The sequence below is a fragment of the Ctenopharyngodon idella genome, chromosome 3 (genome assembly GCF_019924925.1).
Source record: "Ctenopharyngodon idella isolate HZGC_01 chromosome 3, HZGC01, whole genome shotgun sequence".
Lineage (NCBI taxonomy): Eukaryota > Metazoa > Chordata > Actinopteri > Cypriniformes > Xenocyprididae > Ctenopharyngodon > Ctenopharyngodon idella.
Window position 1 is genome coordinate 50,811,205 of NC_067222.1, and position 26,709 is coordinate 50,837,913.

Here is a 26,709-nt window from a genome sequence, read left to right on the forward strand (position 1 = left end):
ATTAGTAAAATAAATCAACTTTTTGATGATATTCTAATTATATGACCAGCACCTGTATTTAAATTTGAAATAAAGTAATTTTTTATATATGGTACTTTTCTTAATGCACATGATCTTAAAGCAGCTTCACAGAAAACAATATGATGATAATTAGAGCTTTAATAGAAATTTGCATTTGCAAATTATATATTTGTCCTCAGTGTGCAGACATAATTGTGTAAATATATTTTCTTAAACATACAGAAAACATGAATTGATGCAAGCAAATGTTAAGAATCAAAATCTTGCAGTTTCTTGCAAAATCTTTATTTAAACATATAGTTGGACACAGCTGACTTTTCTAACAAAGAAGAGTAACAGAAATATGTGCTTGATTTGTTGTGCTCTGGCTTGATCTTTTGTATCCCTAACGTTACACACAGCAAAAACCATCATTCTCATAAAAGCATGTGGAAAGAAAATCTTTCAATGAATTATATAGAGTATATGAACAGATGTACTTATAAATGGGGCGTACATCCCTTCGGCTTTATCACCTGATCGAAATAATCTATAAAACAAGCTGTGATCAGAAGAGTAACCAACGAATTCCATTCCGTTCATCTGTTCATATTTCAAAATGTCTGCAGAGTGAATTTATGAATGTTCATGTATACTCCACCAATTAGAACAATTTCTCACAGGGACTGAATATTTCACAACACTGGTGTAGACAGGTGTCTGCTGTGAAGCGACTGAATTCCAGTGGGCAGGGCCTATGGTGCGATGATGTACAACTATTTGTCGATATCTTCTCAGGAGGTGATCATATGCATTTGGAACTTGATTAAACAAAGGCTTTTTTGTTTATAATGAGGACAAAGTTTTAAGCTAGGAAACTTGCAGGATGTTTTAATAGTAAGACCTCTTATATGTCAAAAGATGGAAAATTAGTTCCCTTTCAAGGGAACTCGCGTTGCATCGAGAATGGCGCTGTGGGAACGCTCTGCATGATTGCGTCATGAAGCACCTATGAAATCAGTCCAATGGTGTGACGGAAGGTGGGTAACATCATGACCAGGAAACTATAAAGCAAACCCAGACCAAACAAGGTCAGCTTCTGTGCCTTCAGCAAGCGCTCTATGTGAAATTGTCTCTGTCTATTTATTGTTGTTTAATATTTATCTAGACAGGAGTATAATGGCAAGCAAACAGCAGTTTGAATCACGTGTTCCTCCCTGCACTCGCTGCTATGAGTGGGGATACACGTGATTTATGTGTTGTTTGTATGGGAGTGGAGCATGCAAGTCAACTCTTATTTGGGCTGACAGTGTTCATTCATAATGTCCTGAAGTGTAAGAAAAGCATGCACTATCAGCTTCGCTCCTGTTGGCTTTATTCTCGAGGGAATAAAAGTCTAATGCAAGGCTCGGATCTCGCGTTTGCTGAGGCAGCGCGTGGATTACAGTCTGCAATAAAGATCAATGGCTCGGATCTCGCGTTTGCCGAGGCAGCGCATAGATTACTGGTCTGCAATAAGAATATAGTGGCTCGGATCTCGCATTTGCAGAGGCAGCGCGTGGATCACTGGTCTGCTATAATATCAAGGGCTTGGGTCTCACGTTTGCCGAGGCAGAGCGTAGATTACATGCCTGTAATTTATATAAATATTTATATACATTCGGGGGGAACTGAGCAGACGGGAGTTTCCCTTTCTCTCTTGTCCCTATGATCGCTTGCAAACTATTACGAGCTATAATTCTTGTGTCTAATATTGTCTGCTTTGAAAAGTTTATGTATGAGTATACTATTTCCAGCCTCTCATCTAGACTGTTTTTACTTGTCTGGTTGATATGGTTGATATTGATATTGCATTTAAATTTTTTAGAAATTAAATGGTAAATACTTTTAATCTAGCCATGGGGGTCACAATCCAGTGACTTCTGTGCTGGTCCCAAGCCCGGATAAATAGAGAGGGTTGCATCAGGAAGGGCATTCGGCATAAAACATTGCCAAATTTGATCATGTGAATCATCAGTACTCTGAATTTCATACCAGATCGGTCGAGGCCCAGGTTAACAATGACCGCCATCGGCGCCGTTGACCTACCAGTGGAAATTGGGCTACTGTTGGTCAAAGAAGTAGAGGAAGGAGGAGAGTGCGTAGACAGAGAGAGAAGAGAAAAGGTAAGAGTGTAGGACTGAGAATAGGAACTCTGAATGTTGGTACTATGACAGGGAAAGGTAGAGAGCTAGCTGACATGATGGAGAGAAGGAAGGTGGATATACTGTGTGAACAGGAGACCCAGGTGGAAGGGTAGCAAGACTCGTAGTATAGGAGCAGGATTCAAGCTGTTTTATTATGGTGTGGATAGTAAGAGAAATGGGGTAGGTGTGGTCCTGAAGGAGGAGTTTGTGAGGAATGTTCTGGAGGTGAAGAGAGTGTCAGACAGGGTTATGAGTCTGAAGTTAGAGATTGAAGGGGTGATGTTGAATGTTGTTAGTGGGTATGCCCCACAGGTAGGTTGTGAGTTAGAGGAGAAAGAGAGATTCTGGAGTGAATTAGATGAGGTGGTAGAGAGTATTCCCATGGGTGAGAGAGTGGTGATAGGAGCAGATTTTAATGGACATGTTGGTGAGGGGAACACAGGTGATTAGGAGGTGATAGGCAAGTTTGGAGTTAAGGAAAGGAACCTTGAAGGACAGATGACAGTGGACTTTGCTAAGAGGATGGACATGGTCCTCTATGCTCCTCCCAGAAGAGGGAGGAGCATAGAGTGACTTACAAGAGTGGAGGTAGGAGCACATAGGTAGACTACATCCTAGAAGAAACAATCTGAAAGAGATTAGTGACTGTAAAGTGGTAGTTGGAGAGAGTGTAGCCAGACAGCATAGGATGGTGGTGTGTAGGATGACTTTGATGGTCTGCAGGAAGAAGAGGTCAAAGATAGAAAAGAAAACCAAGTGGTGGAAGCTGAAAAAGGAGGAATGTTGTGAGGAATTTAAAGTTGAGGCAGGCTCTGGGTGGTCAGATAGTGCTGCCAGATGACTGGGAAACTACAGCAGAAGTGATCAGGGAGACAGGAAGAATAGTTCTGGGTGTGTCATCTGGAAGGAGGAAAGAAGATAAGGAGACTTGGTGGTGGAATGAGGAAATTCAGGATAGTATTCAGAGGAAGAGGTTAGCCAAGAAGAAGTGGGACATGGACAGGACTGAAGAGAATAGACAGGAATACAAGGAGTAAAGAGGGAGGTGTCTAAGGCCAAGCAGAAGGCGTATGACGAGTTGTACACTAGGTTTGACACTAGAGAAGGAGAGAAGGACTTGTACAGGTTAGCTAGGCAGAAGGATCGAGATGGGAAAGATGTGCAGCAAGTTAGAGTTATTAAGAATAGAGATGGAAAGGTGCTCACAAGTGAGGAGAGTGTACAGAGAAGATGGAAGGAGTGCTTTGAAGAGCTGATTTTTAATTTTCTAATTTTTAACTAGTTTGTTTAAAAGGGTGTTAGAGAATGAGAAGATGCCTGAGGAATGGAGAAGAAGTGTGTTAGTGCCGATCTTTAAGAATAAGGGTGACGTGCAGAGTTGCAGCAACTATAGGGGAATAAAGTTGATCAGCCATACAGTGAAGCTCTGGGAAAGAGTAGTGGAAGCTAGGTTAAGGAAGGTAGTGGAAATTTGTGAGCAGCAGTATGGCTTCAGGCCCAGAAAGAGCACAACTGATGCAATTTTTGCTCTGAGAATTTTGATAGAGAAGTATAGGGATGGTCAGAGAGAGTTGCGCTGTGTGTTTGTAGACTTGGAGAAAGCGTACGACAGGGTGCCAAGAGAAGAGCTGTGGTACTGTATGGGGAAGTCAGGAGTAGCAGAGAAGTATGTCAGAGTGGTGCAGGATGTATGAGAGGAGCAGGACAGTGGTGAGGTGTGCTATAGGTCAGACAGAGGAGTTCAAAGTGGAGGTGGGACTGCATCAGGGATCGGCTCTGAGCCCCTTCCTGTTTGCTATGGTGATGGACCAGCTGTCAGAGGAGGTCAGACAGGAGTCTCCTTGGACAATGATGTTTGCAGATGACATTGTGATCTGTAGTGAGAGCAGGGAGCATGTGGAGGAAAACATGGAGAGGTGGAGGTTTGCGCTGGAGAGAAGAGGAATGAAAGTCAGTCGTAGTAAGACTGAGTACATGTGTGTGAATGAAAGGGAGGGAAGTGGAACAGTAAGATTACAGGGTAAAGAGGTGAAGAAGGTACAGGACTTGGACTTGGACAAGTACTTGGGCTCAACAGTCCAGAGTAATGGAGAGTGTGAGGTTGGAATGGGTGGAGAAAGGTGTCGGGAGTTCTGTGTGATAGGAAAATATCAGCGAGAATCAAGGGGAAGGTGTACAAGACTGTGGTGAGACCGACCTTGCTGTATGATTTAGAGATAGTGTCACTGAGGAAGAGAAAGGAGTCAGAGTTGGAGGTAGCAGAGATGAAGATGTTGAGGTTCTCTTTGAGAGTGACAAAGTTGGACAGAATTAGGAACGAGTACATCAGAGGGACAGCTCATGTTGGATGTTTGGGGGACAAAGTTAGAGAGGCCAGGTTAAGATGGTTTGGACATGTTCAGAGGAGGGAGAGTGAGTATATTGGTAGGAGAATGTTGGACATGGAGCTGCCAGGCAGGAGGCAAAGAGGAAGGTCAAAGAGGAGGTATATGGATGTAATAAATGAGGATATGAAGCTAGTGGATGCAAGTGTTGAGGATGCAGAAGATAGGGATAGGTGGAGAGAGATGATTCGCTGTGGTAAATACTTTTCAGAAGTTAGACAGGTATTAATACACTATATTCAGCCTTTCATCCAGACCGTTTTTACTTGTCTGTTTGATATTTGGCTACATTAAATTCTGAGAAATTAAATGTTAATTACTCATCTGTTTGGGGGAATCGGATGTTTGTATTAATACACTATAGTCAGCCTCTCATCCAGACCGTTTTTACTTGTCTGGTTGATTTGGCTGTATTTAATTCTGAGGAATTGAATGGTGAATTCCTGGGGGGAAATGGATAACACCTCATCATACGGTGCCCATCTACCTTTAGCGCTATTAGCTGAAGTCTCCTCCGGGTAAGACGAATCTGAGGATTGTCGTTATCGCGAAGAAGGCTTCGGTGAAGAGTTTCTGACATCAGTGGTGTCAGATGTCTGAGGATATCCCCTCTGAGGGAAATGGATTACACCTCATTTCATGGTGCCCATCTCACTTCAGTGCCTTCAGGGGGCAATTCTGCCAACCCCGCCACCTAGGTGCTTTGGGGCACAGAGGTCCCCAGTGGTCCCCAGTCTCGAAAGGCTGGTTCTCTTAGTATGAAGTCTTTTTGGGGTAAGATGGATCTGAGGACCATCATTATCTCCAAAAAGGCTGCGTGAGGGCAGTCCCCTCCGGGGGGAAGTGGTAGACACACGGTGCTCATTTCCTTTCGGTGCCCTCAGGGAGCCATTCTGCCAATCCTGCCACCTCGTGTGCTTCGGGACGCAGTGGTCTCCAGTGAGCCTATATCTCAGTGTCCGCCCGGAAACGTAACGGCACTGGGATGCTCGCCCCTTCTGCGGAGGGTCTCACAGCAATCAATTTGGCTGTTCCCTGCCGGTTCGCCACTTCTCCTGCTCGTATCGGTTCGATCCACACAGCCGTGAGCAAGATAACTAGGCCAGTCACTTACTGTCAGACAGTTGTGAGACTGTTTGGTCTGATGGCAGCTGCGTCCAACGGGATACCTTTTGGCCTGTTGTACATAAGACCTTTGCAGTACTGGCTCAAGACCAAGGGGTTTTCCTTGAGGGGCAGACCATTCCGCTTGATCAAGTTTACGCGCAGGTGCTTTGTACTTTAGTTATGTGAAAGAGGTCTTGGTTCTTGTCTCAGGGTCCTGTGCTGGGAGATGTTTCCCTCACAGGCTAGGGAGCGATCATCGATGGTCGCTCAGAGTCTGTGGACGTGTTATCATTTCTCCTGGCACCTGCCTGGTGATGATGACTCAGGCTCTACATCCCTGAGCACCAGATTTAGGGAGTAGACATCCTGTCGAGACAGGGGCTGAGGCCCGGGGAATAGAGACTCCACCCCGGGGTGGTGGAGCTCATATGGAGGTGCAGACGTGGCTGAGGCTGTGTCTGTACACGGTTTCCCTGATCGTTCTACTCCCGGGAGTTCTGGAGAGCAGAGTTATAGAAGTATGGGTTTGGCCTCTGAGGAGGCCCAACTCGTAGACTCAGGTCTTTCAACTGAGGTTGTAAGACCATGCTAACTCCAGAGCTCCCTGCACAAGGAAACTGGCAGAAATCATCAGCGGGATCCAGTTACTGCCCGGCTGGTAGAGTGCTGGAATTTTTGCAGAATCGATTCTCTGCAGGATTATACCCCTCCACTCTAAGGGTTTACGTGGCGGCCTAGCTGCTTACCACGCACCTTTGGGTGGTGTCTTTGGGGAGAAACCCATTGGTGTTTTCTTTGTGTTGCGTCGGATCAGGAGTATGGTGGCTTTGGAAGCCTTTTTATAGGGGTATCCCTACAAGAGGTCTGTGATGCGGCGGGCTGGTCCTTTCCACACACATTCATCAGGTTTTACAACCTAGATTTGGGCTTCACCCCTGGGTCCCAGTTGCTTTGTCTTAGTTGTGCTCGCCTGATTTCACACAAGACAGGCACTGGTCAGTATGGCTTCGTGGGTATAAACGTTCCCACAGCGTCATTGTCGACGCAAGGCGAGTTCCCTTGAAAGGTTGCCCTGCCATACTTCCGGCATGCCTGTGATCGACTTGCTTTGGCCAATCAGAAGCTGACCTTGTTTGGCCTGGGTTTGCTTTATAGTTTCCTGGTCATGACGTCACCCACCTTCCGTCACGCCATTGGAATGATTTCTTAGGTGCTTCACGACGCAATCACGCAGAGCGTTCCCACAGCATCATTCTCGACGCAACGTCTCGTTCCCTCTTCAGGGAACTAAGGTTACAGTCGTAACCGAGACGATTTCTCATGTCATGACATAAATGTTTAAAAGGAAATAAATTAAGACATTGCTACTCCAGGAGTAGACATTTCTGTAGAATGAGCCTTAAACATGACCAACTGATCCATTTGAGCTTGATTCTGCATGTCAGGTTGTCATGGCAACCAGATATACTGCATGCTGATTTGCTAGAAGGGATGCGCTGAAAAGGTAGAGCACAGGCCATACTATGACTGATCCCTGAACCAAGCTTAAGTAGATTTGGATGTATACTTTGGGATGGCGGTCCTGCAGGAAAGTCCATTGATCATCAAACTTCAGTCTCTGCACCAAAGACATCCACATCTTTGCCAAAATGGCTTGATACTTTTTTATTGAAACTATGTCCCTCTCCTTGGTGCAGTCATTTATTCTAAATATATACTTAAAACTAGTAGCATAAAACGCATGCACATTGTGGCATAATTTTCTTTGCTGTTCCCTGCTCTTGTGATGAACCTAAAGAAGACCATGTTCTCTGTGTGAACTGATTATTTCATAGAAATCTGTTGAGTATGAAACCATTGTGAGTGTTAGGGAATTAAAATAAATTGTATATAGGTAGTCAAATATGGTAAATATGACCAAAGGGCAGTTGTTACATGTCTGAAAGTAACTTTTGGGTTTCATTCATATATTGTTTGGAGCAAGTTGTGTGTGTGCATGTGTAGTTCCCTTTTAAGGGAACGAGGCGTTGCGTCAAACGCTTTGGGAATGCCTCTGTGTGATTGTGTCGTGAAGCGTGTATGAAATCAGTCCAATAGGGTGACAGAACATAATAAAGCCTACCCGAAAACACACTCGTTTAGCTTCTGTGTCTTCAGCAAACGCTACGTGTTAACTTGTCTGTCCTATTTATTGTTGTTTGTCTTGAATATATACATATCATTGAAATGGCGAGCGAACAACAGTTCAGGAAATGTGTTCATCCCTGCCCTCGTTTCATTATGGGTGGGGATACACACCAAATGTGTGTTGTTTGTTTGGGAGTGCAGCATGCCCAGGCAGCTCCGAGGGGGCTGCCTGTGTGCATTGTGAGCAGCTACCACTGAAAATGCTGCGCTTCCGCTGATCCCTCTTTGAGGACGGCGGCTCGCCTTGCATTTCTCACGGCTCGGGTCCCGCTTCTGCTGAGGCAGAGCGGTGCCTCAGGTCATGGGGTTTGCAAATGGATGTAGCAGAGGGGTTAGAGACGGGCCCTGCCCTATCTCAGCCTTCACCTGCTGCATCTAATGTGTCAGTCCGGAGTCAGGAAGCACGCATTGCGGTTTCTTTCGCTCCGGTTGATACAGCTACATTGATGGCGTCCAGTTCTGAGGAATTGGACGTCGTTAGTGTAACAACGGGAGAGATCAAAGACTTGCCTCTTCACTCTCCCGCGAGTGAGGAGCTTGTTGAGGTGTTGACTCGAGCCATTGCTAAATTAAATATCGATTGGACAGCCGAGAAACAAGAGCAACAAGTCAAAAGCAAGCTAGATGAGCGCTTCCTGCCATCTAGGTCAGCTCAACCTCCACGTCGGAGCTTACCGTTTTTTCCCGACCTCCACACCGAGATGTGGAGGTCGTGGAAGAAACCGGTCTCTTACCGTGTCTATACGTCTCAAAAATTCGACATGCAGCAATGTGGTCGGTATGAGATGACATGGTTATGGGGTGATTCCAAAGGCGGAAGAGACGCTTGCAAGCCATCTCTCCCCCAAAGCGGCATCGTCCCTGAAAGCCCCGACATTGCCCACCAAGCCACTGAAAGCTAGCGCTGGTGGGCAAAGCATACTCAGCTGCAGGTCAGGCTGCGGCATGCTTGCATACAATGTCCATCTTGTAAACATACCAAGCCGACCTGCTCAGAGACTTGGGGGAAAGTGATGAAGTGGGTGCAGATGTGTTCCAGGAGTTACGTCAGTCAGCTGACCTAGCCCTCCGTGCCACCAAGGAGACAGCCAATTCCATCGGCCGCTCTATGCCAGCCCTGGTGGCCACGAAGAGGCACCTCTGGTTAAACCTGACTGACATCAAGGACAAAGATAAAACGTTCCTCCTGGATGCCCCACTTAATCCCTCCGGTCTCTTCGGTTACGCCATCACATCCATCACCGAGAGGTTTATGGAGTCGAAGAAACAGTGTGTCAGGATCCTGAGGGTGGTCCCTTCCGAAGCCAGACGGCGTTCACCTCATCCTACGGTGCCCGTCTGCCTTCGGTGCCCTCAGGGGGGCGCTCTGCCAACCCCGCCACAATGCTGGGGCGCAGTAGTTCCCCGCGAGTCACCCGAGGGTGGCTCGCGCTCTCTGGTGCAGCCAGGCCAGTCATTCCCTGCTGGGGTGCCGCTTCAGGGCACTGTGCTGGCTGCCCATATTCCACCAGAGGCCAGCCTCGAGAGGCTGGTTCCCTTAGTAGATTTTCTAACAGAATGGAAATGTCTGTCAAACATATCTCAATGGGTCCCGCACACAATAGAAAAGGGGTATGCTATTCAGTTCAGAACACCCCCACCCCGATTCAGCAGTGGGCCCCGAGCAGGCTCTGGTGTTGGCACAAGAGGTAGAGACTCTGCTGCGAAAGGAGGCTATAGAAAGGGTCCCTCGCAGCAGGGAGTCAGGATATTACAGCTGCTACTTCATTGTTCCAAAAAAAGATGGGGGGTTGTGTCCGATTTTAGATCTACGTCAGCTAAATCGAACAGTAGCAAAGCTCAAGTTCAAGATGCTCACAGTAAAACACATCGTGTCACAAATCAGGTCCGAGGACTGGTTTGTCACGATAGATCTAAAAGACGCATACTTCCATGTATCAATCCTCCCACAACACAGGAAGTTCCTAAAGTTTGCTTTTGGGGGCGAAGCATACCAATATCGGGTTCTTCCCTTCGGCCTACCACTGTCACCCCGCACCTTCACCAAATGTGTAGACGCGGCACTGACGCCCTTGCGTATGCAGGGCATCCGCATCCTAAACTACATAGACGATTGGTTGATTCTGGCTCAATCAGAGCAGATGGCGGTTCAACATCGAGATGTTATTCTCGCTCACATGAAAAGGTTGGGGTTGAGGCTAAACGCAAAGAAAAGTGTGCTTTCTCCTGCTCAGAGGACCACTTATCTAGGCGTGGTGTGGGATTCGAATGTCATGCGTGCTCGTCTTTCTCCTGCTCGCATAGCATCGATTCAGATATAAAAGTCTCAGTCTCAGATATAAAGCTAGGCCAGTCACTCACTGTCAAACAGTTTCAGAGACTGTTAGGTCTGATGGCAGCAGCGTCCAACGTGATACCTCTTGGCCTGCTGAACATGAGACCATTGCAGTGGTGGCTCAAAACCAAGGGGTTCTCAGTGGGGATCGCTGGGGGGCGATCATGAGTGGTCGCTGTGCTCGAGGTCTGTGGCAGGACCATCATCTCTTTTGGCACATAAATTGCCTGGAGATGTTGGTGGTGTTTCAGGCTCTGAAACACTTCGTTCTGGACCTCAGGGACCATCATGTGCTAGTTCGTTTAGACAACACGTCGGTGATCTCATATATAAATCATCAGGGGGGTCTGAGGTCGCGCCCGTTGTACAAATTGGCTCATCAGATCCTCCTGTGGACCCAAGGGAAACTGCTCTCAATCAGGGCAGTTTATATCCCAGGGTACCTCAATGTGGGAGCAGACAACCTGTCGAGGCAGGGGCCGAGGCCCGGGGAATGGAGACTTCACCCCGAGGTGGTGAAGCTCCTATGGGAGAACTTCGGCAGAGCCGAAGTGGATCTGTTTGCGTCTCGAGAGACGACTCACTGTCCATTATGGTTCTCCATGACAAACCCAGCACTTCTGGGGCTGGACGCTATGGTACCATCCTCCAATCCAGAGCTCCCTCCACAAGGAAACTTTACGCCTTGAAGTGGAAATTGTTCACTTCTTGGTGTGAAAATCTCCAGTGGGACCCAGTTAACTGCCTCGTTGGCATGGTGCTGGAGTTCCTGCAGGAACGATTTTCCACAGGGCTATCCCCCTCCACAATAAAGGTGTACGTGGCGGCCTTAGCTGCTTACCACACTCCTTTGAGTGGTGTATCTTTGGGAAGACACCCGCTTATTACCCGTTTCCTTTGTGGCACTTTGAGACTTAGACCTGCAGAGTACCGGCTTGGGATCTGGCCGTTGTACTACAAGGCCTTTCTCTGGCCCCCTTCGAGCCTATCGAAGAAGTTCCTGAGAAGTTTCTCACACTAAAAACTGCGTTTCTTCTCACTATCTCATCTCTCGAGAGAATTGGAGACATTCAAGCCCTTTCGGTATCTCCCTCGTGCTTGGAATTTGTGCCTGGCATGGTTAAAGCTTTCTTGCATCCAAGACCGGGATAAATTCCTAAGGTCCTCACTAATACTGTGAGACCTATCATGCTGCAGGCCTTCTGTTCTCCTCCCTTTCTGACATAGGACCAGGAAAAGCCTAATCTGCTGTGCCCTGTCAGGGCTCTAGATGCCTATGTCCACAGAGCTGCCATGTGGAGAAAATCTGACCAGTTGTTTGTCTGTTTCTGGTCACCTAGGAAAGGTCACCCTGCATCTAAGCAGAGAATGAGCAAGTGGGTGGTTGAGGCCATCTTGCTTGCTTACAAGTCGTCCGGTCAGCCTTCACCATTGGCTGTCCGAGCTCACTCGACCAGGAGTATGGCTGCCTCTAAGGCTTTATTATCAGGAGTTTCACTTCAAGAAGTTTGTGATGCTGTAGGCTGGTCCTCACCGCATACCTTTGTGAGGTTCTACGAGCTAGACCTCGGCTCCACTCCAGGGGTGCAGGTGCTCTCGTCTTAGTGTGCGCTCTGATTTCACACGGACGGTCACTTGCTCATATGGCGACGTGGGGATTGTCGTTCCCAAAGCGTTTGACGCAGCGCGAGTTTAAAGGGAACGTCTTGGTTACGTATGTAATCTTAGTTCCCTGAATAGGGAACGAGACGCTGCGTCGCCCTGCCATACTCCCATAATGCCCGTAAGCGCCTTGCTTCAGAATTCAGAAGCTGAATGAGTGTGTTTTCGGGTAGGCTTTATAGTTCCTGGTCAGTGATGTCACCCGCCTATGATGTTCCATCACGCTATTGGACTGATTTCATACGCGCTTCACGACGCAATCATGCAGAGGCGTTCCCAAAGCGTTTGACGCAGCGCCTCGTTCCCTATTCATGGAACTAAGGTTACATACGTAACCGAGACATTACTCTCTCTTTCTCTCTCTCTCTCTCCATGTCGCTCCATGCTCATTTGAGTTAATCAGGTGCAACTGTTTTCATGGGCGGAGCCAAAATATTTCTATAGCTGCAACTCATTCAAAGGCTGGGTCCTCCGGAGGTCGCATTTGAAGGTTGCATACGTCATCGTGGTGGTCTCATTTAAGAAAAGTAACCTTTAGATTGCAAGAAAAGATAAAAATTACAGTATTTTACACCTCATGAGGAATAAAAGTCAATTTTATTACGTTTTTTTTCTGAAATAAGACACCCTTGATGACATATGCAGTCTCCAAAATGAGATGCAGTGTGTAGATATAAGCTGTGTGGGAAGCCTGCTCATAGAGTTCTCTCTCTTGCTTTCTCATGCTGTAGCGCGTGTGTATGTGTTTTCCCAGACTGTGGTGTGTGCCATTGCCGGCTTGCTGTGCTGTGCTCCTATTCTTGTTAAAGCTCGTTGTGAGCAGGCTGAATTGTTAGTGGTATAGGCTCGTAAATGTATGAGTTGCAATTTTCCTTTTAAACGGACTGGGGTACGTTACCCAAAGACAACCATCATCACAAGTTCCATCATTACTAATAGAATTCAATGGAACTTTGGACCATAGTTGGCTAACGCTGCTTTTTGGAAATGCACCCCTGATTGTGTGAGAAGTGGGAGGCCCCTATTTGTTTAATTATACATTTTTTTCATTTTACTCTTTTGTTTCTTGGAAAGATGTCTAAAAATTAATTAGAAAACCTCTTCTGGTTGTTGGTTTGGCTGACTAAACCCACTGATCCTGAGCTTATTTCCATTCACAAACAAGAGAAAATGTACCCTTATTTAAAATAAACATTATCCATTTGCTACTTTGTTGCGTTGTGTGTTTGTGGGAGCAGGAGACGGAACTCCGGGCAAAATTCATTAACAGGTGTCGCTCTCTATGTTATGCTCAGTTGCTTTGAAGGTGTAGTACGTAACAGCGGCTGTGAAAATAAATCTGCATTATTATTTTGATCTTTAATTCTAATAATTCACAAGCAAAGGTGGATGTTTACAAGAAACTGGCCTCGCTGCTGAGTGTCTTGCATCTGTAGCTCCATATAGCTTTGCTTTGAATCTCTACTTACTATCATTCCTTGTTGTTTATATTACTAAATATAACTTACTCATCACCATATATCTGATATTGTCTAATATCACATTAATCTGACATCACTAGCTTTAATCTAAATCACTATCTCTAACACAACACACAACATTTTGAAAGTGCCCTAGTTATTGGTGATATTTTTGAAGGTATTTTTCAAAAATTACTATTGAAGGTATTTTTGATGAAATCCGAGATTTTTTTTGTTATCTCCCTTCAAAAGCAACAAAATTACCACATCCAAGGTCAAGAGAAGTAGTAAAAACATTGTTTAAATAGTCAAAAATAAAACAAAAATAATGACTTTATTCAACAATTTTTGTCTTCCTTGTCAGTGTCCTACGCAGTTGGCGTAGTGAACGCAGTGCAGGCTTCCGTGTTCACATCCGAACGGCGACTCAGAATTGGCTGACATGTTCACGTGAGCACCACAACGCATGCGTGTGATGCAGGAGCTAGCCAATACAGAGTCAGTGTTCTGGCGTGTGGTAATTTCGTTGCTTTCAATGGAAGATAAAAAAGACTCTCGGATTTCATGAAAAAATATCTTAATTTTTGTTCTGAAGATAAATTAAGGTCTTGGGGGTTTGGGATGACATAAGGGTGAGTAATTAATGAAAGAAATTTCATTTTTGGGTGAACTAACCAGTCGGAGATCACTAAAATTAACATTAAAGAGATGTGTGAACTTGCATGTACCATGTCAGACACTAATTTTCTCTGGCCCTCTCTCCGTTTGTCAGAGTGATGAGACACTGTCATCACTCAATGGCAGGCTGTCTCAGGTTTTAAATAATGTAAGTCAAATCGAAAACAAATATTATATATTATATATATTCTATATTCTGCTTATTTAATCTGTTTGAAAAGAGAGAGATGTCAGTCGTTCGCGTGTCAGCTCATTATCCGCTAATGCGGCCATGCCCACGGAAAGCGTGCACTATTCAAAGGCAAATTCTGAGGCGATAAATGCAAACACTGCCAATGCCTGCATCAACTCAAAAGAAAAAAAAGCATCAAGTCAGATTCATGTACTATCCATCGTTTTGAGACGCGGTGAGGAATAATGCTGGAAGAATTTACCTCAGAGGAAAAGCATGACTGGTTTCAGTTTAACCGTTTCCAAAATTGATAACTGAAATCAGCATATTAGAATGATTTCTGAAGAATCATGTGACACTTAGGACTGGACACTCCAACGCATACAGCAGAATGCCAGAATGATTTTCACATCATTTTGTAGTAAAAATTCTAGCCTACAAGATTGATAACTCAAAAGTCTTGTGAACAGCTATTCAGTATGTGTTATGGCCTTATTGCAGTGACATTTTTTCCCCCAAAAACTTACTAACCATGCATTATCTTTATTTTCTAAAAAAAAAAAAAAAAAAAGAATTGCAAACATGTACGTCCATTTTGCTCACATATTATTATAGCAGAGTTTGTACTGAATACGGCACCTTTTTCGTTTTTCATTTTTTTCATACAAAACGAAAAACAAGAATTCGGCTTGATTTTTCATTTTTCGTTTTTCGTTCAGGGGTAGAAAATGAATAAACAACTTGAATATTTGATCTCTACATGTGGGCGGGAATGAAACACCCCTTTCCGCTGATTGGTCAACCAAATATTAAACGGTGCCGTCATCAGTTCTTCCGCTGTTCAGCGCAGCAGAATAATAGTCCTTTGCTGCAATGGATTGCAACGTTTATTGCAACTACATATAATCTCTTTTAAATTTACATTTAATCTTAATCTCTATCTCTTTCTCATCAAACAGCCAGACTAACGAATGACTTGACACATAGGCTACCATATCGAGGCAGAGCCTATAGAGGCTTTCTTCTATGTGTCAATAAATTCGGCAACTTATGCATGTTTAGCTCAGAAATATTATTATCATTATACTAGTTTATCTCAGAAATAACAATTTACTTAGCACCTGCACTCACAACTACCTAATAGCCAACACCTTTGGCACACTGCCTGTTTTATTATTGCTGACCACCTATCAAAATCTGTGTGGCAATGCTGCGCGACTCATGCGACAGCACAGAGATATGGTGAAGCCCAGACCAGTATCAATTTAAGTCATCATACACAGAATTCATAACTTGTTCTAGGCAATACGCTGAGATTATTTAATTAATATTAAGTATTGGCTGGCTAACTGATGGCAGACAGAACGGTTATTTTCTCTGCCAACTAAACTTCCAAAGCAAATAAAGTCACAGAACCGTTGTGCGACTGACTCGCAGTAGGCGCACAGAGTTGTTTCATTCCTGAATGAATAAGAATCTTTGAACAACCCATTAATATAGACGATGATTCAGTGACCAATTAATATAGACAGCCACTTGATTTTATTCCTGAATGAATCAGCATATTGAACAAATCGACAAATGAATAAATGACTCCTTTAACACAATGACTTACCGCCACCTAGTGGCGATATTACTTTCATAATCCAAGTATCATTTCATTTTGTCATTTCATATTTCTGAATAAAAATGTTGTTTAAAATATTAATCTCATTATATTATACAGTTGTAATTAATGTGTAAATGTATTTACTGTAAGTAGCTACATCTGAAAGCATCATGCAGTTGGCTGATACTGATTTAATTGATAACAGCCTAGTGTCATATTATTCTAATTTATTTGACTACATTTAAGAATTTAACATTATAGATAGCATACATATTTAATAAGATTAGGAAAGAAATTATATATAAAGGTAAAAAAAAAAAAAAAAATACCCCTGAAAATCATTTGTCCCATATGGGAAAGTTAATTTCTGACACTGGTAGATAGCATTAAATATGAAAACCTTTCATCTCTAGTTTATTGTACAAAGTCTTATTTCAGGGTTTTATTCATATAACTCAAACAAGTTCACCTTAAAATCATTAGCCTATGTCAAATTCATATTTCATTAAAGTCAATCACTGAAACATTCTGTGAAATAACGGCATTATGATATCCATCTGTTGTATGAATAAAAATCATAATAGAACTACAGGTGCTGGTCATATAATTAGAATATCATCAAAAAGTTGATTTATTTCATTAATTCCATTCAAAAAGTGAAACTTGTATATTATATTCATTCATTACACACAGACTGATATATTCCAAATGTTTATTTCTTTTAATTTTGATGATCATAACTGACAACTAAGGAAAATCCCAAATTCAGTATCTCAGAAAATTAGAATATTGTGAAAAGGCTCAATATTGAAGACACTTGGTGCCACACTCTAATCAGCTAATTAACTCAAAACACCTGCAAGGCCTTTAAATGGTCTCTCAGTCTAGTTCTGTAGGCTATACAATCATGGGGAAGACTGCTGACTTGACAGTTGTCCAAAAGAAGACCATTGACACCTTGTACAAGGAGGGCAAGACACAAAAGGTCATTGCAAAAGAGGCTGGCTGTTCACAGAGCTCTGTGTCCAAGCACATTAATAGAGAGGCAAAGGGAAGGAAATGATGTGGTAGAAAAAAAGTGTACAAGCAATAGGGATAACCGCACCCTGGAGAGGATTGTGAAACAAAACCCATTCAAAAATGTGGGGGAGATTCACAAAGAGTGGACTGCAGCTGGAGTCAGTGCTTCAAGAACCACTACGTACAGACGTATGCAAGACATGGGTTTCAGCTGTCGCATTCCTTGTGTCAAGCCACTCTTGAACAACAGACCGCGTCAGAAGCGTCTCGCCTGGGCTAAAGACAAAAAGGACTGGACTGCTGCTGAGTGGTTCCATAGGGATTTTGCATTTCCTTTGGAAATCAGGGTCCCAGAGTCTGGAGGAAGAGAGGAGAGGCACACAATCCACGTTGCTTGAGGTCCAGTGTAAAGTTTCCACAGTCAGTGATGGTTTGGGGTGCCATGTCATCTGCTGGTGTTGGTCAACTGTGTTTTCTGAGGTCCAAGGTCAACGCAGCTGTATACCAGGAAGTTTTAGAGCACTTCATGCTTCCTGCTGCTGACCAACTTTATGGAGATGCAGATTTCATTTTCCAACAGGACTTGGCACCTGCACACAGTGCCAAAGCTACCAGTACCTAGTTTAAGGACCATACTATCCCTGTTCTTAATTGGCCAGCAAACTCGCCTGACCTTAACCCCATAGAAAATCTATGGGGTATTGTGAAGAGGAAGATGCGATATGCCAGACCCAACAATGCAGAAGAGCTGAAGGCCACTATCAGAGCAACCTGGGCTCTTATAACACCTGAGCAGTGCCACAGACTGATCGACTGATGCCACGCCGCATTGCTGCAGTAATTCAGGCAAAAGGAGCCCCAACTAAGTATTGAGTGCTGTACATGCTCATACTTTTCATGTTCATACTTTTCAGTTGGCCAAGATTTCTAAAAATCCTTTCTTTGTATTGGTCTTAAGTAATATTCTAATTTTTTGAGATACTGAATTTGGGATTTTCCTTAGTTGTCAGTTATAATCATCAAAATTAAAAGAAATAAACATTTGAAATATATCAGTCTGTGTGTAATGAATGAATATAATATACAAGTTTCACTTTTTGAATGGAATTAGTGAAATAAATCAACTTTTTGATGATATTCTAATTATATGACCAGCACCTGTATAATAGATGTGCTGTGAACATTAACTACGGTACGATATCATTTCTTTTCATATCTGTCATATTATTTCAAGTTCCTCCATTGTCCAAATCTCAGAGTATTGCCTTAAAAAAAAATTATGACATCTGTGTATGATGACTTAAATTGATACTGGTCTGGGCTTCACTATCTCTGTGCTGTCACGTGAGTCGCACAGCGTTGCCACACAGATTTTGATAGGTGGTCAGCAATAATAAAACAGACAGTGTGCTAAAGGTGTTGGCTATTAGGTAGTTGTGAGTGCAGGTGCTTAGTAAATTATTATATCTGAGATAAACTAGTATAATGATAATATTTCTGAGATAAACACGCATACGTTGCCGAATTTATGGACACACAGAAGAAAGCCTTGTCTAGGCTCTGCCTCGATTTGTGTCTCAAGCCATTCATTAGTCTGGGTGTTTGATGAGAAAGATTAAATGTAACTGTTAGTTGCAATAAACGCATTAAATCTATAGCAGCGAAGGACTATTATTCTGCTGCGCTGAACTGCGGAAGAACTGATGACGGCACCGTTTAATGTTTGGTTGACCAATCAGCGGAAAGGGGTGTTTCATTCCTGCCCACATGTAGAGATCAAATATTCAAGTTGTTTATTCATTTTCTACCCCTGAACGAAAAACGAAAAATCAAGCCGAAATCTTGTTTTTGAAAAATGAAAAAAAATGAAATGAAAAATGAAAAAGATGCCGTTTTTTCATTTTCCGATTTCAATATTAAGTGAAAAAATAAATGACCAAAAGATTCACGGACCCAAAACCGACTCCCTGTTACAAAAAATGAAAAACTGTCTTGGTGCCTGTCTTGGTTCAATTGCTCCTGTCTGCCTCGCTGCTCAGAGAGGTTTGCGTCTGTAACTCCGTATAGCTTTGTTTTGAATCTTACTTTCATTCATTGTTGCTTATATTATTATTACCATATATCTAATATTGTCTACCACATTAATCTGACGTCGCTAGCTTTTAATATTTTAATCTAAATCGCTATTACAACACGTTTGCATCTCGCTAACTTGTTAACTTGTCATCAGTCTCTCGCACGCTCCTTTTTCTTTTTCTACGTGTTCATCAACAGCTGTGGTAAGTTGGATCAGTTTACAAACACGGTAAGTCATGTCATCCTCTCCTAATATTGTATCGTGCTCTGTGTCACATGTTCTGTATAGCTTTCTCTGTCAGCAACGAGGGATTTACATGTCATAAATGTAGGGAAATAGTCAGAGAAAATCTCAGAATAAGAGACACGTATCCAAACCTTAATCGAGGATATTAAGAATGCAAGGGCTTCAGATACTGTTTTGGATCTTTCAAATATAATTCCTTCGAAGTGATGGTACTTTATGTAACATAATGTAAGTTGACATTTGTGCTGGCTACTGTATACAGGCCACCAGGACACCATACAGACTTTATCAAAGAATTTGCTGATTTTCTATCGGAGTTAGTACTAGCTGCAGATAAAGTCCTTGTTGTTGGTGATTTTAATATCCATGCAGATAATGAAAAAGACGCATTAGGATTGGCATTCTAAACTCTATTGGAGTTAGACAATACGTGTCAGGACCCACTCATTGTGATAATCATACTTTAGATCTAATATTGTCACATGGAATCGATATTGATGCCGTTGAAATTCTGCAGCAGAGTGACGACATCTCAGATCATTATCTAGTCTCGTGTATACTACATTTAGACAAGGCTGCAAAACTGCCTCCCTGCCATAAATATGGTAGAACCATCACTTCTACCACTAAAGATCGCTTTATAAATAATCTTCCTGATCAGTTTCATCGCCTTAGCATACCAGACAGCTTAGAAGACCTCAATGTTGCAACAGAAACTATTGCCTCTGTCTTTTCCAGCACATTAGACTCAGTTGCTCCTTTGCACTTAAAAAAGATTAAGGAAATTAATCCAATGCCGTGGTACAATGAGCACACTCGGGCCCTAAAGGGAGCTGCCAGAAAAATGGAGGGCATCTGGAAGAAAACAAAACTAGAAGTTTTTCGCATTTCGTGGAGAGAGAGAGAGAATGATTGAGTACGGAAAGGCCTTAAACTGCTAGATCTGCCTATTTTTCAAATCTTTTAGAAGAAAATAAACACAACTCTTTGATACAGCGGCTAAATTAACAAGAAATAAAGCTTCAACTTCTGATGTTTCCAAACAGCACAGCAGTAATGACTTTATGAACTTCTTTACTTGCAAGATTAGAGAAATATATTAAAACAATATTAGAGAAAAAAATTATAACCATGCAACCGTCTACTACAGTATCGCGTCAGATAGTGCATTGTAGTGTCCCTGAGGAAAAATTCAATTAATTCACTGCTTTAGGAGAGGAAGAATTGTCTAAACTTGTTAAATCATCAAAATCAACAACATGTATGTTAGACCCTATACTGACTAAGCTATTGAAAGAGATGCTTCCAGAGGTCATAGATCCTCTTCTTAATTTCATTAAATCGTCTTTATCACTAGGATACGTACCAAAAAGTTAAGCTGGCTATTATTAAACCTCTTATTAAAAAAAACAGAACTTGATCCTAGAGAATTAGTCAATTACAGGCTGATCTCAAATCTCACTTTTCTGTCAAAAATACTAGAAATACTAGAAAATTTAGAAAGAAATGGTATCTGTGAGGATTTCCAGTCAGGATTTAGACCGTACCATAGTACTGAGACTGCTCTCATTAGAGTTACTAATGATTTGCTCTTATCATCAGATCGTGGTTGTATCTCTCTATTAGTGTTATTGGATCTTAGTGCTGCATTTGACACTATCGATCACAACATTCTTTTAAATAGACTCGAAAATTATGTTGGCATTAGTGGAATTGCATTGTCATGGTTCAAATCATACTTATCTGACCGTTATCAGTTTGTAGTAGTAAACAAAGAGATGTCATATTGATCACAATTTCAATATGAAGTACCGCAAGGCTCAGTACTAGGACCGTTGCTTTTTACTCTGTACATGCTACCCTTGGGAGATATCATTAGGAAGCATGGCATTAGTTTTCACTGATGATACTCAGCTCTATATATCTTCGCGTCCTGACGAAACTTACCAATTTACAAAATTAACAATGCATAGCTGATATAAAAAATTGGATGACCAGTAATTTCCTACTACTAAATTCAGAAAAAACAGAGATTCTAATTTTTGGACCAAAAACTTCTTCACGTAATAACCTAGAATACTGTCTAACACTTGATGGCTGCTCTGTTAAGTCTTCGTCGTCAGTTAGGAACCTGGGTGTGCTCTTTGATACCAATCTTTCATTTGAAGGCCATGTTACTAGCATCTGTAAAACCGCATTCTTCCATCTTAAAAATATATCTAAACTACGACATATGCTCTCAATGAAAAATGCAGAACAGTTAGTTCATGCGTTCATGACCTCAAGGCTAGATTACTGTAACGCTCTACTGGGTGGCTGTTCCGCTCGCTTGATAAATAAACTACAGCTCGTACAAAATGCAGCGGCTAGAGTTCTTACTAGAACTAGGAAGTATGACCATATAAGCCCAGTTCTGTCAACACTGCATTGGCTTCCTGTTAAACATCGTATAGATTTTAAAATCTTGCTAATTACTTACAAAGCACTAAATGGTTTAGCTCCCCAGTACCTGAGCAAGCTCTTAATGCATTATAGTCCTTCACGTCTATTGCGATCTCAGAATTCAGGCCAGCTGATAATACCTAGAATATCAAAATCAACCGCAGGTGGTAGATCCTTCTCCTATTTGGCACCTAAACTCTGGAACAATCTTCCTAGCATTGTTCGGGAAGCAGACACACTCTGTCAGTTTAAATCTAGACTCTAGAATCTAGAAAACGCATCTCTTTAACCTGGCATACACATAACACATTATCAATTTATATTTTCAAATCCGTTAAAGGATTGTTAGGCTGCATAAATTAGGGTCAGCTGGAACCGGGAACACTTCTTATAACACTAGATGTACTCGTTACATCAGAAGAAGAATGGCATCCATGCTAATATTAGTCTCTCTGTTTATCCCGAGGTTTACCGTAGTCAACCGGATCCGGGCCGTATCCAGGTGATATCGAGGACCTGCGCCTCGACACGACCACAACGCAGCCCTGAAGTATCAGTAGAGATTGAGTCAACTAGATCATCCCTGTGAAGGCCTCATCGACACGACAGCCAGTGGCACAGTTCCTCAACAAACCGTCCATACCGGCGTGATGAATACGATCCTCAGCTGGATGGAACTGGAATAAATACTTTGAATGTTGCGATCCCATCGGACTTATGATAGCTACCTGAATCGTAACAAAGCACTGTTCACCAGAGGAGAACTGGCCCCCCGACTAAGCCTGGTTTCTCCCAAGGTTTTTTTCTTTTTAAAAAAGAAATGGTATCTGTTAGGATTTCCAGTCAGGATTTAGACCATATCATAATACTGAGACTGCTCTCATTAGAGATACAAATGATTTGCTCTTATCATCAGATCGTGGTTGTATCTCTCTTAGTGTTACTAGATCTTAGTGCTGCATTTGCCACTATCAACCACAACATTCTTTTGAATAGACTCAAATTATGTTGGCATTAGTGGAATTGCATTGGCATGGTTTAAATAATACTTATCTGACCTTTATCAGTTTGTAGCAGTAAATGAAGAGATGTCATATCAATCACAAGTTCAGTGTGGAGTACCGCAAGGCTCAGTACTAGGACCATTGCTTTTCACCCTGTCCATGCTACCCTTGGGAGATGTCATTATGAAGTATGGTGTTAGTTTTCACTGTTATGCTGATAATGTATAATTAGCAAAAATGGTAACATAATGAAGTCCTTTCACATCACCATTTTGCATGTTCTTCACATAATAGGCCTGTTAGTGGCACCTGGGTTTCATTGAACCAACTATGATATTTGGATCAAAATAAATAAAAATAAACAGGAATTTAGGCTAGTTTAGTTTTGTGCACACTGTCATGTTAATTATAATCAAAAGAATTTTGTTTTATTGACCACAATATTATTATTGATATTTGTTTGAGAGAGGCACTTTTGATTAATTTTGAAAAAGGGCAGGGGCTCGAGACACTGCTCCTAGTGTATGTGCACTAACTTGGATGGATTAAAATGCAGAGGACAAATTTGAAGTATGGTTATCATACTTGGCCTTCACATTTTACTCATTACAAAGTGTTCAGATCACTGTGTTAACTGTTTGGAGTGTAGTGACCTGAGTTTAGACAAATGTATCAAATTGATTGAGAAAACTATTATGGTAGCATTTTGTTAATTATTTTAAGGAAAACCATTTACCTCAAAATCTCCAGCTTACAGTTTCTCTTCAGTCTATCAGAAAGAAGCTTTACTCCAGAATCATGCAGGTCATTGTTACTCAGGTCCAGCGCTTTCAGGACAGAGTTTGAGGATTGTAGAACTGATGAAAAACTCTCACAAGACTGAACAGTGAGATTACAGTGAGTAAGGCTGAAAGAGTGCAGAATACACACATCAACAGTCAGATCATCTACAAACATTAGGACCGGCTGACTGTAAACAATCTCTTATATGTTCTTAAATACCTCAGTATCTGCAACTGACAGTTTGGACTCTTCAGTCCATCAGAAAGAAGCTTCACTCCAGAATCCTGCAGGTCATTGTTACTCAGGTCCAGTTCTCTCAGGACAGATTTTGAGGATTGTAGAACTGATGAAAAACTCTCACAAGACTGAACAGTGAGATTACAGTGAGTAAGGCTGAAAGAGAGCAGAATACACACATCAACAGTCAGATCATCTACAAACATTAGGACCGGCTGACTGCAAACAATCCCTTATATGTTCTTAAATACCTCAGTATCTGCAGCTGACAGTTTGGACTCTTCAGTCCACCAGAAAGAAGCTTCACTCCAGAATCCTGCAGGTCATTGCTACTCAGGTCCAGCTCTTTCAGGACAGAGTTTGAGGATTGTAGAACTGATGAAAAATTCTCACAAGCCTGAACAGTGAGATTACAGTGAGTAAGGCTGAAAGAGAGCAGAATACACACATCAACAGTCAGATCATCTACAAACACTATGATTGGCTGACTGTAAATGATCTTATATGTGTGTAAATACTAGAGATGCACCGATACCATTTTTAAAGGACCGAGTACGAGTACCGATACTTTTTTTCAAGTACTCGCCGATACCGATACCTATACATTTATTAATTTCTCTCTCTCTCTCTCTCTCTCTTTTTTTTGGTGATGTTTCAGTTTTCGACACACAACACAGTGAGTGAACTTGTTATGTAGGGACTGCATCGAGAGGCGTGCGGATCCATAAGCAAGCTTTAGTTCCAAAACAGCATCAAAACAGGCTAGGGTCTGACAATGGCAACCAGGTATTTAGAGGGCAAGACAAAAGAGTAATCTAAAACACAGGCAGAGGTCAAGACAGGCAGCAAACGATCATAAAACTAGGAGAACAGTCCAGGGTCAAAAACACAGGCAAGGCAAGGAACATGGAACACGAAGACAAGGTCAAAAACAAGGCTAAACAATACTCAGCTATGTGTGTGTGTGTGAGTGCAGCTTATAAAGGGTCACTGATGGGAAACAGGTGTGAGTGCATGATTGGTTCCTTGGTGGGGGATTGTGGGAAATGGAGTCCATATGAAGAAAATAGAACACAGGACAAGGGCACATGTAACAGAGCCCCCCCTCAAAGGAGTGGCTTCCAGACACTCCTAAACAGTCCAGGAGGGAGGTGGAACAGGGGGATGGAGGGCCAGGTCCATGGAGAGGAAGACGGCCTGGAAACTGAAGAAAGGGCAGACGACCAGGGCGAAGAAGGCAGGGCAGACGACCAGGGTGAAGGAGGCTGGACAGACGGCCAGGGCGACAGGCTTGAAGATCCCCACGGTGGCGCAAACGACCACCACAGCAGTGCAGACAAGCTTGAAGATCCCCACGGTGGAGCGGAGGACCACCACAGCCGTGCAGACTGACTTGTAGACCTCCACGGTGGCACAGACAACCACCACCGCAGTGCAGATGGGCTTGAAGAACCCCGCGGTGGCGCAGATGACCACCACTGCAGCTCAGACGGGCTTGGAGACCCCCACGGCGGAACAGACGACCACCAAAGCGGCTCAGACGGGCTTGGAGATCTCCATGGTGGACTAGAAGACACCCAGGGCAGATCTGGTAACACTGGGAACCACCAAGGCTGATCAGATGAAACTGAAACAGGAAGCACAGAGAGGTTACAGTTGGCCACTAGGGCCATAACAGGACAGGTAGGGAGCTCAGGAAAGCCTTCCAGGGCTCTAACTAGAACATCCTCTCTGGTCGTGTAGAAGCAGGCAGACAGTTCTGGTATGACCTCTGCGGTCATATTAAGGCAGACAGAAACCCCAGAAACCACGTTTGTGGTCGCATCCAGGCAGACAGGAAGTTCTAGGCTGGGTTCTGGGACCGCGGCAAACTCTGGAGTGGACTCATGGACTGGATCGGGCTCTGGAGCGGATACATGGACCGGAGCGGGCTTTGGAGCGGATTCAAGGTCTGGAGTGGATTCAAGGACTGGAGCGGATGTGTGCGCAGCCATCTTGGCCGAGGGCTCAGGCGTGGCAGCCATCTTGGCCGAGGGCTCAGGCGTGGCAGCCATCTTGGCCGAGGGCTCAGGCGTGGCAGCCATCTTGGCCGAGGGCTCAGGCGTGGCAGCCATCTTGGCCGAGGGCTCAGGCGTGGCAGCCATCTTGGCCGAGGGCTCAGGCGTGGCAGCCATCTTGGCTGAGGGCTCAGGCGTGGCAGCCATCTTGGCTGAGGGCTCAGGCGTGGCAGCCATCTTGGCCGTGACAGGACAGGGCAAATGTTCAAAGACAGCCTCCTTAGCCGTAACAGGACAGGGCAAATGTTCATAGCCAAGTACCACTGTCACCTCTAGAGGGTCTGCAGCAGATGCTGCCACCTCTGGAGGTTCTACAGTGGTACCATTGGAAAATAGGGAGGAATCATAAATGGCCTCTTTGGCTGGTTCTGGGCAAGACAAAAGTTCACAGACAGCCTCTGCGGCTGGGTCGAGACAGGACAAGAGTTCATCAATGGACTCTGTGGCTGATTCAGGATAGGATGAGTGCGTGTCGCTGGACGCCACCACCGTGCATGTAGACAAAGCAAGCACCACCGCTTTGTGAGGTTCTGCAGCATATGCCACCACCTCTAGGGAAATTGCAGTGGAAGTAACTACCTCCAAAAGTTCTGCAGCGTAAGCCGCCACCTCTGGAGATTCAGCGGTAATGTACGCGGCCCAGGTACACCATAAGGTGACCCCCATTATGGGGAGCGCTGCAGACAGGGGAATCAGTTCAGGAGCAGGAGGACTAAAATTAATTGGTTTGGGGAAACCAGCTGTTCGAACTGACACCAGCGGTGGATCTTCCACGCTGCAAACCTCTGATGCTTGATGATGGGTTCCCCTGACAGAACAGAGGAGGGTTGTGGTATGACAACCGCAACAAGACGTGACTCTGGGGTGTCAGACATAACGTGGCGAGGCTCTGGAAGATCAGCGGAGACGTGACGTGACTCTGGAAGATCAGCAGAGACGTGACGTGACTCTGGACGATCAGCGGAGACGTGACGTGACTCTGGACGATCAGCGGAGACGTGACGTGACTCTGGACGATCAGCGGAGACGTGAGTAATGTTGCGTTCCTCCGCGACCCCCACAG

The 26,709-nt window shown here is 43.6% G+C and overlaps 2 protein-coding genes across 5 annotated transcripts in view; both read right to left on the reverse strand.

Annotated features, from left to right (window-relative positions):
* The window catches only part of LOC127508728 (NACHT, LRR and PYD domains-containing protein 3-like), a 274,592-nt gene that overhangs the window by 195,732 nt on the left and 52,151 nt on the right, over positions 1-26,709 (reverse strand). The window lies entirely within an intron of this gene.
* The window catches only part of LOC127508724 (NACHT, LRR and PYD domains-containing protein 12-like), a 506,035-nt gene that overhangs the window by 69,020 nt on the left and 410,306 nt on the right, over positions 1-26,709 (reverse strand). Inside the window, exons 9-11 of the mRNA XM_051886992.1 lie at positions 23,841-24,014; positions 23,572-23,745; positions 23,306-23,476 (exon numbers count right to left, since the gene is read on the reverse strand). Coding sequence (XP_051742952.1) covers positions 23,306-23,476; positions 23,572-23,745; positions 23,841-24,014 — 519 coding nt within the window. The remainder of the gene's footprint in view (positions 1-23,305; positions 23,477-23,571; positions 23,746-23,840; positions 24,015-26,709) is intronic.